Source organism: Nicotiana tabacum, chromosome 14, assembly GCF_000715075.1.
Source record: "Nicotiana tabacum cultivar K326 chromosome 14, ASM71507v2, whole genome shotgun sequence".
In the NCBI taxonomy this organism is placed as follows: Eukaryota; Viridiplantae; Streptophyta; class Magnoliopsida; order Solanales; family Solanaceae; genus Nicotiana; species Nicotiana tabacum.
The window spans coordinates 17613449-17626246 of NC_134093.1; the positions used below are offsets into that span (position 1 = coordinate 17613449).

At 35.6% G+C, this 12798-nt stretch overlaps 1 protein-coding gene across 3 annotated transcripts; it reads left to right on the forward strand.

Annotated features, from left to right (window-relative positions):
* Nucleotides 1-4714: 4714 nt before the first annotated feature.
* On the forward strand, nucleotides 4715-11407 carry LOC107824470 (transcription factor GTE1). Of its 3 annotated transcripts, none has more exons than XM_075229367.1 (9): nucleotides 4715-4888; nucleotides 6254-6376; nucleotides 8390-8651; nucleotides 9033-9110; nucleotides 9241-9465; nucleotides 9647-9745; nucleotides 9882-9940; nucleotides 10761-10911; nucleotides 11005-11407. In XM_075229367.1, exons 2-9 carry the CDS (start codon nucleotides 6267-6269, stop codon nucleotides 11191-11193), a joined length of 1173 nt encoding a protein of 390 aa, XP_075085468.1. In that variant the 5' UTR covers nucleotides 4715-4888; nucleotides 6254-6266; the 3' UTR covers nucleotides 11194-11407. The 3 variants fall into 3 exon arrangements, with proteins under 3 accessions (XP_075085468.1, XP_075085469.1, XP_016506727.1); XM_075229368.1 differs by having other exon boundaries at nucleotides 4718-4888; nucleotides 8489-8651; XM_016651241.2 differs by having other exon boundaries at nucleotides 4721-4888; nucleotides 8442-8651.
* The last annotated feature ends 1391 nt before the right edge of the window (nucleotides 11408-12798 follow it).

Here is a 12798-nt window from a genome sequence, read left to right on the forward strand (position 1 = left end):
ATAAATTAGTCGGTCAATTCAATTGAAGAATACAATAGGATTGTTAGATAGACCATAACCCTAGATCGTTTTCATTACATTGATATCATTAAAATCTGCTCTTCCTCTGTTCAAAGTTTATTATTTATATTTTTCTTATTTAATTAGTTAGAATAAAATATTTTTAGATTTAATTCTTATTTAGATAATTAAGATAGGCTAATTTAGTTAATAGCTAATCATAAGTCCTCGTGGGTTCGACATCCGACTTTGAGCCACTTTATTACTTGACGACCGCGTATACTTGCGTGAGTGTGTTTGGTCGCAACAGAGGTGGAGTACGGTGGTTCCATTGTATAAGAACAAAGGTGATATCCAGAGCTGTAATAATTATAGGGGTTTCAAATTACTGAGGTATACCATGAAAGTGTGGGAGAGGGTGGTTGAAGTGAGGGTGAGGATGACAGTGTCTGTATCCGACAACCAGTTCGGGTTCATGCCGGGTCGTTCGACTACAGAAGCTATATACCTTGTTAGAAGGTTGGTGAAACTGTACAGAGAGAGGAAGAAGGATCTGCACATGGTATTTATTGACCTAGAGAAAGTGTATGACAAGGTTCCTAGAGAAGTTCTATGTAGATGCCTGGAGGCAAAAAGTGTGTCGGTTCCCTACATTATTGCGATTAAGGACATGTATGATGGGGCTAAGACTCGGGTTAGGACAGTAGGAGGCGACTCTGAGTATTTTTCGGTTGTAATGGGGTTACACCTAGGTTCTGCGCTCAGTCCGTTCTTATTCGCCCTGGTGATGGACGCGTTAATACACCATATTCAAGGGGATATGCCATGGTGCATGCTATTCGCCGATGACATATTTCTGATTGATGAGTCGCGAACCGGTGTTAACGAGAGGCTGGAGGTTTGGAGACAAACTCTTGAGTCTAAGGGTTTCAAGCTGAGCAAGACGGAGACGGAATACCTGGAGTGTAAGTTCAGTGCTGAGCCAGGGGAAGTGGGCGTGGATGTGAGGCTTGATTCGCAGGTCATCCCGAGTAGAGGCAGCTTCAAGTACCTTGGTTCGGTTATCCAGGGGGAGGGGAGATCGACGAGGATGTCACACACCGTATTGGGGTAGGATGGATGAAGTGGAGGTTAGCATCTGGAGTCCTGTGTGACAAGAGAGTGCCACCGATACTCAAAGGTAAGTTTTATAAAGCGGTGGTTAGACCGGCCATGATATATGGGGCTGAGTGTTGGCCCGTTAAGAACTCACATATCCAGAAGATGAAAGTAGCAGAAATGAGAATGTTGCGGTAGATGTGCGGGCACACTAGGATAGATAAGATTAAGAATGACGATATTCGGGAGAAGGTACACGTGGCTCCCATTGATGACAAGATGCCGCAAGCGAAGCTTAGATGGTTCGGACTTATTCAGAGGAGAAGCCCAGATGCTCTGGTACGGAGGTGTGAGTGGCTGGTTGTGGAGGGCACGAGAAGAGATAGAGGGCGGCCTAAGAAGTATTGGGGAGAGGTGATTAGGCAGGATATGGCGAGACTCCGGATTTTCGAGGACATGACACTTGATAGGAAGATGTGGAGGTCGAGTATTAGGGTTGTAGGTTAGGAAGTAGTTGAGTCGTGCCTTACTTCGTATCATTGTGGGACTAGCCATGTAGGGTTTTTGTCTAAATTAGCTAGTGGCAATGTTGTGTCTTACTATTTCACTTTTCAGTGCAGGTCCTATTTACTAACTATCGCTTTTGCTTTGCATATTTTTTCTGGATTTTATGGTGTTCCTATTTTTCTTATGATTGCTGTGGTGATATTAATATTGTCTCCTTTTGCTTTGCATCTTTCTTCTGGATTTCATGGTATTCCTATTTTTCCTGTGATTGTTGTGGTGTTACTAACTTTGTCTCCTTTTGTCGTTTTGTCTTTTTGTTTTCTTGAGCCGAGATTCTTTCGGAAACAATCTCTCTACTCTTTTGGGGTAGGGGTAAGGTCTGCATACAAACTACCCTCCCCAGACCTCATTAGTGGAATTTTACTGGGTTGTTGTTGTTGTTGTTGTTGTTGTTTAGGTAGTAAAGAACAATTTTGAACACCGTTCATCAGAAAATTATATTTTGTATATAGAAAGTTATATCACACTATATGTTAAATTACTTTTTATACATATATTTTAAATCTCGAATACTTTTAATGAAATTTATGGCTTCGCGGTACTGATTCTAAAATTATCTCCCTAAGTAATGGTCAAGAGTATTATATTCTTTCTGTAGTGGTGCCAACTTGGAGCTATGCTACTAGTATGTAGTACTCCAAATTCCAGTTTAGTTAATTAATCAAATAATTGTCTTGAAACTCAAAAAAATGTAATTAATCAAATAAAGTTTAATCAAGATTTGAAAAATAGTGAAATGGGGGCCACCTTTAAAATCTTTGACCAATTGGTTGGAGTATATATGGACTTAATGAATCATAAGCCACATACAATCTAATAATGAACCATTCTCCAATTGAACTTTTGTTTTAACAAAGCACAGATATAGAAAACATAAAATAATTTCTTTTATAAAAAGTATTACACACAGTGTAAGCACTAATATTGCTGAAGTCACACGATTAGTTAAAGCATATATACATAGAAAATTCTTGTCTGTCCCAACTGAAATGTAATGCTGCAAAAGGTCAACACAATTAGTAGTTGTAAGAATATGAAATGTTAACCCTTCTGTTGCACACAGTTCGTTTCCCCTCAATGCCTTCTGGGTTGAGCCTGTCGTACATAGCTTGTCTAGTGCAGTTTACATCCCCTGTGTGGGTTGCAAGCTATTACACATGGGGAGGTTTACCCAATGCGCACAAAGTGTTCACCACAGAGTACTCACACGAAGGACAGAGATTGTAGTGACGGCGGGTTTCCCCTCTTACCAAAAAAAGAAAAAAAAAAAAAAAGAATATGAAATGTGTAGGTTTGGGCTGTTTTGGTTCATTTGCTGTAAAGGAGTATTTAAAATTGATCTCGGATAAAAAAGTTTGTAGAAGTTAAAGTAGTGTTTGACATGAATTTCACTTAAAATAAACAATTAAAAATTTGTGAGTAGAGACCATTATTTTCACTTGATCAAATAAGCCTCATGTTCAAAACAATATTCCAATAAAATAATACATAAAAAGGAAACTAATAATCTTTATATTTACAGCTAGTTTGGATGGTTGTTACCTATTGTATTGTATCGTATTGTTACTTTAAATACGATGTTTGTTTTGGTTATTACTTAAATTTTATTGTATCGTATAGTTAAATTCGTCGTTACGTAACAATGAAATATGCCACTTTATGTAACGACTGATTTGGTGTGGTTGCGTCGTTATCTTGTCTTTTTCTCTCATCTCACCCTTCATTATTATTAAATAATTTTATTTTATCATTTACCCTACCTTTTTATATAATAAATTTATCCCGTATCATAATTTTTCTTTATAATATTACAAATTTATTCTGCATATTGTTGGTGCAATGATATTATGAAACAACGGCAAACGATACAATCTATCCAAACATTGTATTCATCAAATGATACAGTACAATACAATACATTATGAAACAATGTGTAACAACCATCCAAACAAGATGTTTAGTAACTAATTATTTTGTAAGTCCGTCAAATGAAAACAAAAACGTTTAGACAAAAATGCTATCAAATGAAAACAAAAGGACTAATTTTTTAGGAGTATTATCATTTTTAAGTCGCGCCAGAAACTATTTACATTCGATAACCGAAAAAGTGTACAAAATTTATATATATAACATATAGAAGGTATAAATATACATTTTGTAAGTTGTAACCGGTTATACAGTGTCAGTTTTCCAATTTATTATTTATAAAAGAATGGACTCATTTGGAAATTTTTTTGTGAGAAAACATATTAGCTTGGGCCAAGCCCATATATAATTGGGCAAAAAGATGGTGGTTACTTAGAGAATGAATAGAATTTTGTTAGTGTAATGCTGCAATTTATTTGTACAACTGGTGTGTTTATTTTTTCCTCAAACTATAAGTAATGCTAAAAGGCAACCATGTAAATGATGCAGGAAATACTTCTATCACAATATAAATTATAATAATTACACCATTATTATTTTATCAAAGGAGGCATTAAGAATTTACCTAGTGTGGAATATTAGGGGGAAATAAAACTTTATTGTAGTACATTATCGGAACCCATTAAAGGACCAAATTTTATTTCCAAATTTTGATGTTCATGACATATTTATGTAGGGAATGGTTTGTTATATATTCCATATATTTAAATATTATCTTAGTTTAACTTGACACAAATTTTAACGAAGCATTATATCTTGAGCCCATACCCGTTTGGATTAACTTAAAAGAAGTAGTTTTTAAGTAGAAATAACTTTTAAGCCAAAAAAAATAAAGTTGAAGTTGCCTAAATTATTACTTTTGGCTTGTTTTAAACCGTTTTAAACTTATTTTAAACACTTTTTAACTTTGTCAAATATAAAAAAAAATTAAAAAGAGCTTAAAATTGATTTGACCGGCCTAGAAGCCGACAAACACCCTCTTAATACACAAATTTCAACTACTACTATTAAGCTTCTTTCAAATGTCAACTGTTACTGAATTTCATGATTTACATTATCAGTGTTCATAATTCGATAGTGCATTTCATATTATTTATTATTTGACTCAAATCAAATATCACGTTGTTAGAACGTAAAACCAATTAATTTCTATTACTTGGTTGCTCTAGGGGAAAAGGAAAAAAAAAAGAATAAAGAAAAAAAAGACTCAAAGTAAAGACTCAACATTAGCTGACTCCACTCACTCACTTCGAATCGTTGCTTTTCTCCGATCTAATCCCGCCGGCGAAATCGAGCTGTAAGTTTCTTCTTTCTCTCTCAAGATTTCATCTTTCTCTTAACAAAACCCTAATCCCTTCAATTCAGTATTTTGAAGAGCTAAAAAAAAAGGCAACTTTCTGGGTCTTTAATCTAGAAACAAGAAGCATAACCTCATTATTATTCAAATCAAACTGCACAGGTTTAAACTGCCAAATTATCTAATGCATAAGATTTTGTGGTACTTCTTTTAGCATGTACAATGATCAATTGCAAAATCAGTTTCCTGTTCTTGATTTATTGTCAATAAAAAGAGTTAAATTGCAGCATGTTGTGTGTGGGTTAGACAAAAGTTTGGTATTTAAGTGGAGAAAGGGTAGAGCCGTAGAGGGTCGGGCCCATTGTCTATCGAGTTTTGAACCATGTGCCACTGGCTTTCAATGATTTCGTGGTTATAAAGAAAAAATGGAGTTAATTTGCTACATTTAATTTCATTTTTGATTGTTTTGGTAACTCTGCTTCTAATTAGCTTCAATTGTGAGGGTCATCTTATTTTGTTCCTAGAATCGACCTGTAAATTAAGAATTTGATAATAGAAACATACAGACGAATACACTGATAAAAAGAATTGTTGATAGGAGAGAAGTAGACGAGAAGCCAAAATTGACTCAAACATAGAGTCTTAGTACAGATAGCATAAGGTCCTATTTTATACTACCTTTTTCTTGGATCATTTTGTGCCTCACTGTTCAACTGTGCGCTTCATCTAAGTTGCATCGCTTCAGTGAGAATCGATCTCCTTTCAATTCGCATTTCTCCATCACTTTGTGCAAGAGGTTGCTTTTATTACCGCTGCTTAACTATAGAAGTGTGCAGGCAGTACTATTTTTGTACTACTTATATGATAATAGTTTCTGGAGTTACGAGGTGTACTTATCTGCCTTTGAGTATTACTTATAAATTTTCTTTGAACTTTTTTTAAAGAAATGTGTTCTACGTGAAGAGTATGCTTTTTTTTTTTACTCTCCATTTGATAATGGCTGCAAAATTGCCAGATCTACTAGTGTGCTTTTGAAGATAATAAGTACTCGAGTTTCTGACAGTTTTACCATAGAGAAGATGAAAATACAATTAGACCATCAAATGTGAATATGTAAATTTCAAGTCATCTAGAATACTCATAGACATCCACTATTATGTGAATATTTTGCTAATTCAGTGAGGTTTTGGTTATTTCTTATGAAAGGTTCTCAAGTATTTAAATGCTGTTGCAATTAAGATTGTATCTTGTTGACCTTATTAAAGTGGTGTAGTTTGCCTTCATTTTCGGTTTATGGTTTCGTTTTGCGATGAAAAAGGTGAATGAGTTTTTGCTAAGATAGAGCTTATATCCCTGTTTAATCAGATGGAGAACGCAAATGGCTCGGTTCCTGACATCCCAATACAGGAGCGTAATGAGAAAGAAAATGCTGATTCTGTTGAAAATTTCAGCCAACGTGTTGATGAAATGGGGGGGAAGGTTGATCAGGTACATCAGTGCCGAGGCAAATTGTAGACTTGATTGTTATAACTAGTTTGTTCGAACATTCCTTGAAATTGCTCTTTACTATTCTTCTTTACACTGTATGCACATTGCAGTTTTGTCCTATCATCGTATATTTTGTCTACATGATCTTGTTAATGCGATTTCTAGCATATTCTTAGTGTGTTATCTGTGATAAATCATTGGTAAATCATAAACATGTTATTTCTATGTTCTTTTTATTTTGTATAATGTTGGCTTGAGATGAAGTTAAATGGGAGAAACATCGTCAGTGAGGGTTCATATAGCCAACCACAAGTTGTTTAGATGTCATAGATGACACACAATATATAATTCACAGCCTTATCCAAAAAAAAAATCAAAAATATAATTCATGATTCAAATTGGCCATATTTTTTTATAGACGTATTCATTCTAATCGACATTATGGTTGCACTTTAATGTGGACAAGTTTGGGTGTCGAAAAGCTGCATTCTAATAGGAGAAAGTGCAAGGCAAAGAGATTCTCCATTGCACCTCTCAAGTTCCTTTATTTACTTGAATAAAATTGAGAATACAATTATATAACATGTAAAAGAATAACATAACATTCTTCTGATAGTCTGCCGCAGATAAGAAGATACACTCAGTTACTCACCGAGATTTATTAGCAAGAGCTTTCAAAATGAAGATATCAAGCCATAAGACCATAATCATATTTTCTTCAATTTTGGAACCTTGTCTTAAAATCATATGTTCTGGTGAAAGAAATAGGGAAAAAGCATAGTTGATTTGAAGGAAGCCAAACCACAATAGACAAATAATTCAGTGCACAAGGCTTGTTTTTTCCCCTTGGGGGGGGGGGGGGGGGTCATGAACTTGGTTGATCAGAAATGTGAGAAGAATGACAGAGTTTACACCATAATCTGTTTACCATTGAATTGAGCGTGGCACCATAGGATTTTTGTTTCTTAAGTTTAGTTCAGGAAAGGTGCTTGACAAGATAAAGTGAATTAACACAGAGGAAACATGATCAGGGAAAAGAAAAAACTGACCAAGTATGGACCATGCGAGCAAAAGTTTTCAGAATTCTCCAATTTAATCCTTTTCTCTTTTTGATCCTTGTGGTTCTTACCCTGCTCGGTCAAGGTGCTAGTAGAATGAGGTGTTCACCTCTTGAGGTGAGGCTTGCCCTTTTCCAGTTAATTTCTGAGTGATAATGGGACAGGTTTTTATTGCTAGTTGAAGGTAAAATAAATATGTGATGCAAAAAAAAAAAAAAAAAAAGAAACCAAAAAGAGGGGAGAAAAATAAGGCATGGATTGAGAGAATTTCAAATAGTGGCTTTCTCCGTCTTTCACGAATGTGAAAAGAAGTTGGACATTTGGATAATTGAGCTCTTCTTTTTTTTTGATTTTTGAGCTCTTCTTAGTATTTGGTTTCATGTAAGCTGCAACCTGGACAAACCACATCATCCGTCTTCCTCTGTAAAGTCTTATTTGGGCTGCGTTTAGGAGAGAAAGTTATTAACAACTCGGATATGATTGCATCTCTCTTTGTAGGATTGAGGCTCATAAAACCTTTTCTTTCCCTTTTTCTTCTAATTGGCAGGGAAAGATAGTGCCATTTCCTGCCCAGTATTTCCTCACCATTGGATATGTTCTGATGATACTCTGTTATACTTAAATCCAATTGATACTCTTGTTGGTTGTTTCTTATACTTAATAATGTATCTTAGGTGTATTGAATGTTCAGTTCGCTAGCTTGCAATTTCTTATGCTTGTGTGTGGCAAAACAGCCTATTGCTCACTTCAAGTTTTTTCATAAATGATCTCCTCATAGCTTCACTTTTAATGCTTTTAGCAAATCATTTCTGTTTGAAAGATTCTACTATTCCCCTCACTGGACTATAGCAGCACAAAAACTGTATATTACCCAGGATTTGCAATAGTAAAGTATAATATCTGTCAACATCTATGTTGCTGATAGCTCATGTATTTCTGTCGTGTTTTCATTTAGAATACAATTGCTGTTTAGATGTAATCTGGTCACAAGTTTGTTACATCAACAGCTTGAGCAGAGACTGAATGATGTTGAGCATTTCTATTCCAATACTAGTAAAAAGCAATCAAACACGCCAAGAGGTAGCTCTATTCTGAAAGACAAAGAGAAACAGATTTCTAGCTTTAGAAGGCGGCAGCAGGATGCATCACGTAGAGAAGCAGCTGGTGCTAGGAGAATGCAAGAACTTGTGCGCCAATTCGGCACTATATTACGTCAGGTATTTTTGAAATACCTCACATCATTTACTCATTTTTTGGTACCAATGCTGTTATAATCTTTTTACTTTCTCAATGAAAGTATATATCATTGTACTTGTCCTGCTGTTGATTTTGCATTCTCTCCCTGTCTCTCCTTAACGGGTAAATTCGCTGATTTGCTTATTGAAAGAAGAAGTCAGTTGGCTGATCTTAGCGCCTTCATCCTTCTCTATGTATGTAACCATCTTTTCTTCATTCTTTTACCGTAGGATTTAATGGTAAAAGAAAAGAAGGGTAGGGTATCTGAGCATATTATGGTGGTGCACCATGTTTAAGAGCGAATTTAGTTATTATTTACGCTAGTTAATTTATTTCTGCTCATTGCTTAATCTACTTGTCAGATCACTCAGCACAAGTGGGCAGAACCTTTTATGGAACCTGTGGATGTTGAGGGTCTTGGATTGCATGATTACTATGAGGTACAGGTTTTGAATTTTCTTTTGAGAAGAAAGGTTCTGAATTATCTTGTCGGTGTACTTATTGTATCCATGATGTCCTTAGGGTTTCTTTGGTCATTTTGTTTTTGCTAATACGTCGTCAATTTTCTAGGTTATTGAGAAGCCCATGGACTTCAGTACTATCAAAAGAAAAATGGAAGCAAAGGATGGTTCTGGCTATAAGCATGTCCGGGAGATATGTGCAGACGTTAGGCTAATATTTAAGAATGCAATGAAATACAATGAGGAAAGGCATGACGTTCATGTAATGGCCAAAACCTTATTGGGCAAATTTGAGGAGAAGTGGTTGCAGCTTTTGCCAAAAGTTGATGAAGAGGTACAATCCATATCCATGTATTGTCTATTGTCTTTCTCTTTTATTTAGTATCTCATGTAAATTGGTAAGATAATTGAATCATTTTCTTGTAGGCTGTTGAATATGCTAATGTGAGATTAGAAATTTATTGGATTTATAAGTAAATGCTTGAGACATTAATATACAGAATTACTGCTCATAGGAAAAACGGCGAAAGGAAGAGGAAGCGGAAGTCCAGCAGGATATGCAGCTCGCTCAGGAGGCTGCTCATGCCAAAATGGCTAAAGATTTGAGTATTGAGGTAGTTAAAGCTCAGTTTCCTTTACACAGAGATAAAAGTTTAGTCATATTGGGCTGACTGTTTGTGGATCTTCCTCTTCACACATTAAATTTAACCTGCTATAGAAAATAACTTAAACTTATCTTTTGAATTCCAGCTTGACGAGGTAGACATGCAACTAGAAGAACTCAGGGAAATGGTGCTTCAGAAATGCAGGTTAGAACCTTAGCAAATAACTCTCTTCAGTTAAGCTGTGCATTTATTAATCCCGAAGTAGTTGATTGGTTTTATAAATATATCTTATACTCTAGTCCTTCCTTTCATTGGATAGGGTTACCAGATAAGTTTTCAGGCTTGATCCAAAAAAATTACCTAAAATGCTCCATGTATTTTATTTGTTTTTTCCAGATCTTTCTATGGTATGAACTTTTTCTGTGTTGAACATTGGGGTCTTCTTAAGAAAATCCCCCTAACATATGGTACTAGTAACAGGTGAAAACCCCATGACCACAATAAACAAGTGTGCCAATATGGTCAGACACTGGAAATAAATATAATGAAAACACTAATGTGGCCGAGTTCTAGAAGGAAGATAGTAAACAATTGAATTTAGGAGTCTTGTGCCTGGATAAGAGGGAGGGAAGCAGTTGTAGTGCCTGTTAATAAGTTTCGAAATAGAAAAAGAAATATCTACCATACGAACTTTTTCCAATAGTAAAGTAAGATGGATGCGTCGGCTGGGAAATTCTCAAATCGAACAGTTGAAGTCAGATAATCTTAGGATCAACAGCTAAATGCTAACATAGCAAGTGAACAAGAAAGTATGATTTTGGCCATAATACATGTCTCTGTGATACATTAGTATGTCACTCTTCTTGTCCTGGTTCAACAAGGTCAGGCAGGAAATGTGGCTCGTCGCTATAACAAATCGCTTAAATGTGTAGTACATGTGATTTGTTTCTTTATGTAGTTTGTATGTTATTCGATTTTAGGTTTACTATAGTCTTTGTCGCTAAGTTTCTAATACATATTTCAGAAAGATGTCTACGGAAGACAAGAAAAAACTAGGGAATGCGCTCACAAGGCTGTCTCCTGAAGATCTTAATAAGGCACTGTTGATTGTGGCACAGAGTGATCCTACTTTCCAAGCGACAGCAACAGAAGTGGAGCTTGACATGAATGCTCAGGTCATCGATCATATGATCATTTCAACTATGCAGCATTTCTAGTTCTTAATCTACTCTTGCTTTACATGACATGAGTATTTTACCTTTATGCAGAGTGAGTCCACATTATGGAAGTTGAAATTCTTCGTACAGGACGTGCTACATGCACAGGGAAAGAGCCCAGCGAGCATCGTACCAAACAACATCAATAACAATAATCTCCTAAACAACAACAAACGCAGAAGAGAAATTTGCGATGCACTCGCCAAATCTTCCCAAAAAAGGAGTAAAAAGCCATCCTGATTTGTCATAACCAACATCTTGTGGTCAGTTTTGGAGGTGTAAATGTTTTGAGTCGTTGGGGACGTGACAAACCATTTATCCTCAACGTTGTTAATACTTCGGAAAGGACAGGAATAGTCATTGTAATAAGTAGGTTTTTGTATAGGAAACTCCTTATGGTTATATCTTTACTGGAAACCAGCAATTGCAGATATACATAGCAATAGTGCATTAACAGGTTGTCCTTCAATGCTTGGTTAAAGATCATTTACAGAGAACCGATTGGTCAACCAGTCGTAGTCCTCTAATATCATCTCGAAAGCAAGTTTATAAGAAATAGCTTATGCCACTCGTATTGTCCTGAATTGACACAAGAGGGTTGTATTTAAAATCTCTGTGTAAGCATTCAACTTGACAATCGGGTTTATGATACTTTTTCATTTATTGTATTCTTTTCTATTTAAGGAAAGGAATATGCAAAACAACCCAGGCCTACATTCTAAGCCAGTAGTGGAGTTTTGTGCTTGTTTTACCCATAAGTTATTAGTATCACATTCTCTCTTCGTCAAAGTTGAAGGCCTAATTATCAAAACTATAGTTGCATGTTTTTGTGTTTTACTCGATGCATAAAATATTTTATTTTCAGTGAGATCATCTTATTTCAGCATTTGTCAACATTAGAGGTCTCACTACAAGCAAATGCCTGGTACTTATACTTGGGGACAAGTATGGATATTATATGGTTTATATGTCGTCGTGAATATTTTGTTAATAACTGCTTTAGCTCTAGTGATGGAGGGCCAAGCTTTAAGTTTGACTTTTGCTTAAAACTGTGCTTTGCAAGACTGGACCAACCATGATAAGTATATTTTGTACTAATCTCTTATAAGGATAGAATAGTTTTTACATACCGATATAAAATCTATATATATCTCATGTAAACTTTTATATAATTAATGAGAATCTCACAGTTTGTTACATGGTATCAGAGCGCTTAGGTCCTTCTGTACGTTCTCTTTTCCAGCTTCATGTCATCATCTTCATCTCAATCTAGTTCTTCAACCTATAGTGTTATGGCTGTCTCTTCCTCTCTTCCAGTTTCATCCCAATCTGCAATATCTCTCTTTAACATAAAAAATCTTGTTCCCACTATTCTTGATTACACCAACTACATGCTATGGAGAGAACTTTGTTTACCCAAAGTGATCGATATCGCATCTTAACTTGTTTGTGATGACTTGAGAAGGAGGGTTTCCTTTCTTTCCCTTTTGTATTTCCGTCTCTTCCTTTGCTTTCTTTGAATTAGAAAAAGCTCAAAAGATAGCTAGTATGTTCTTAATAAGGCTACGCTAGTACTGTTAGAACATGCGCAGCGGAAGCAAGCATTTCAAATACATGTAAACTAGACACTGATATTGAACTCCTCAATATCAGTGATTTGAGTGGGCAAGAACAATACAACTCGAAAAGGTCACTTATTGGGTTAAAAATGTCTTCCTTATGTAGACCCGTTTTCAGCCAAAGAGGGCTCCAAAAACGTGCAGGATTCTACTTGTGCAAGTAGAATCCTACTCTAACTCTACAGGATGACTTTTCTTCCAAGTCACTTTTTATCCAAGTCAGTCC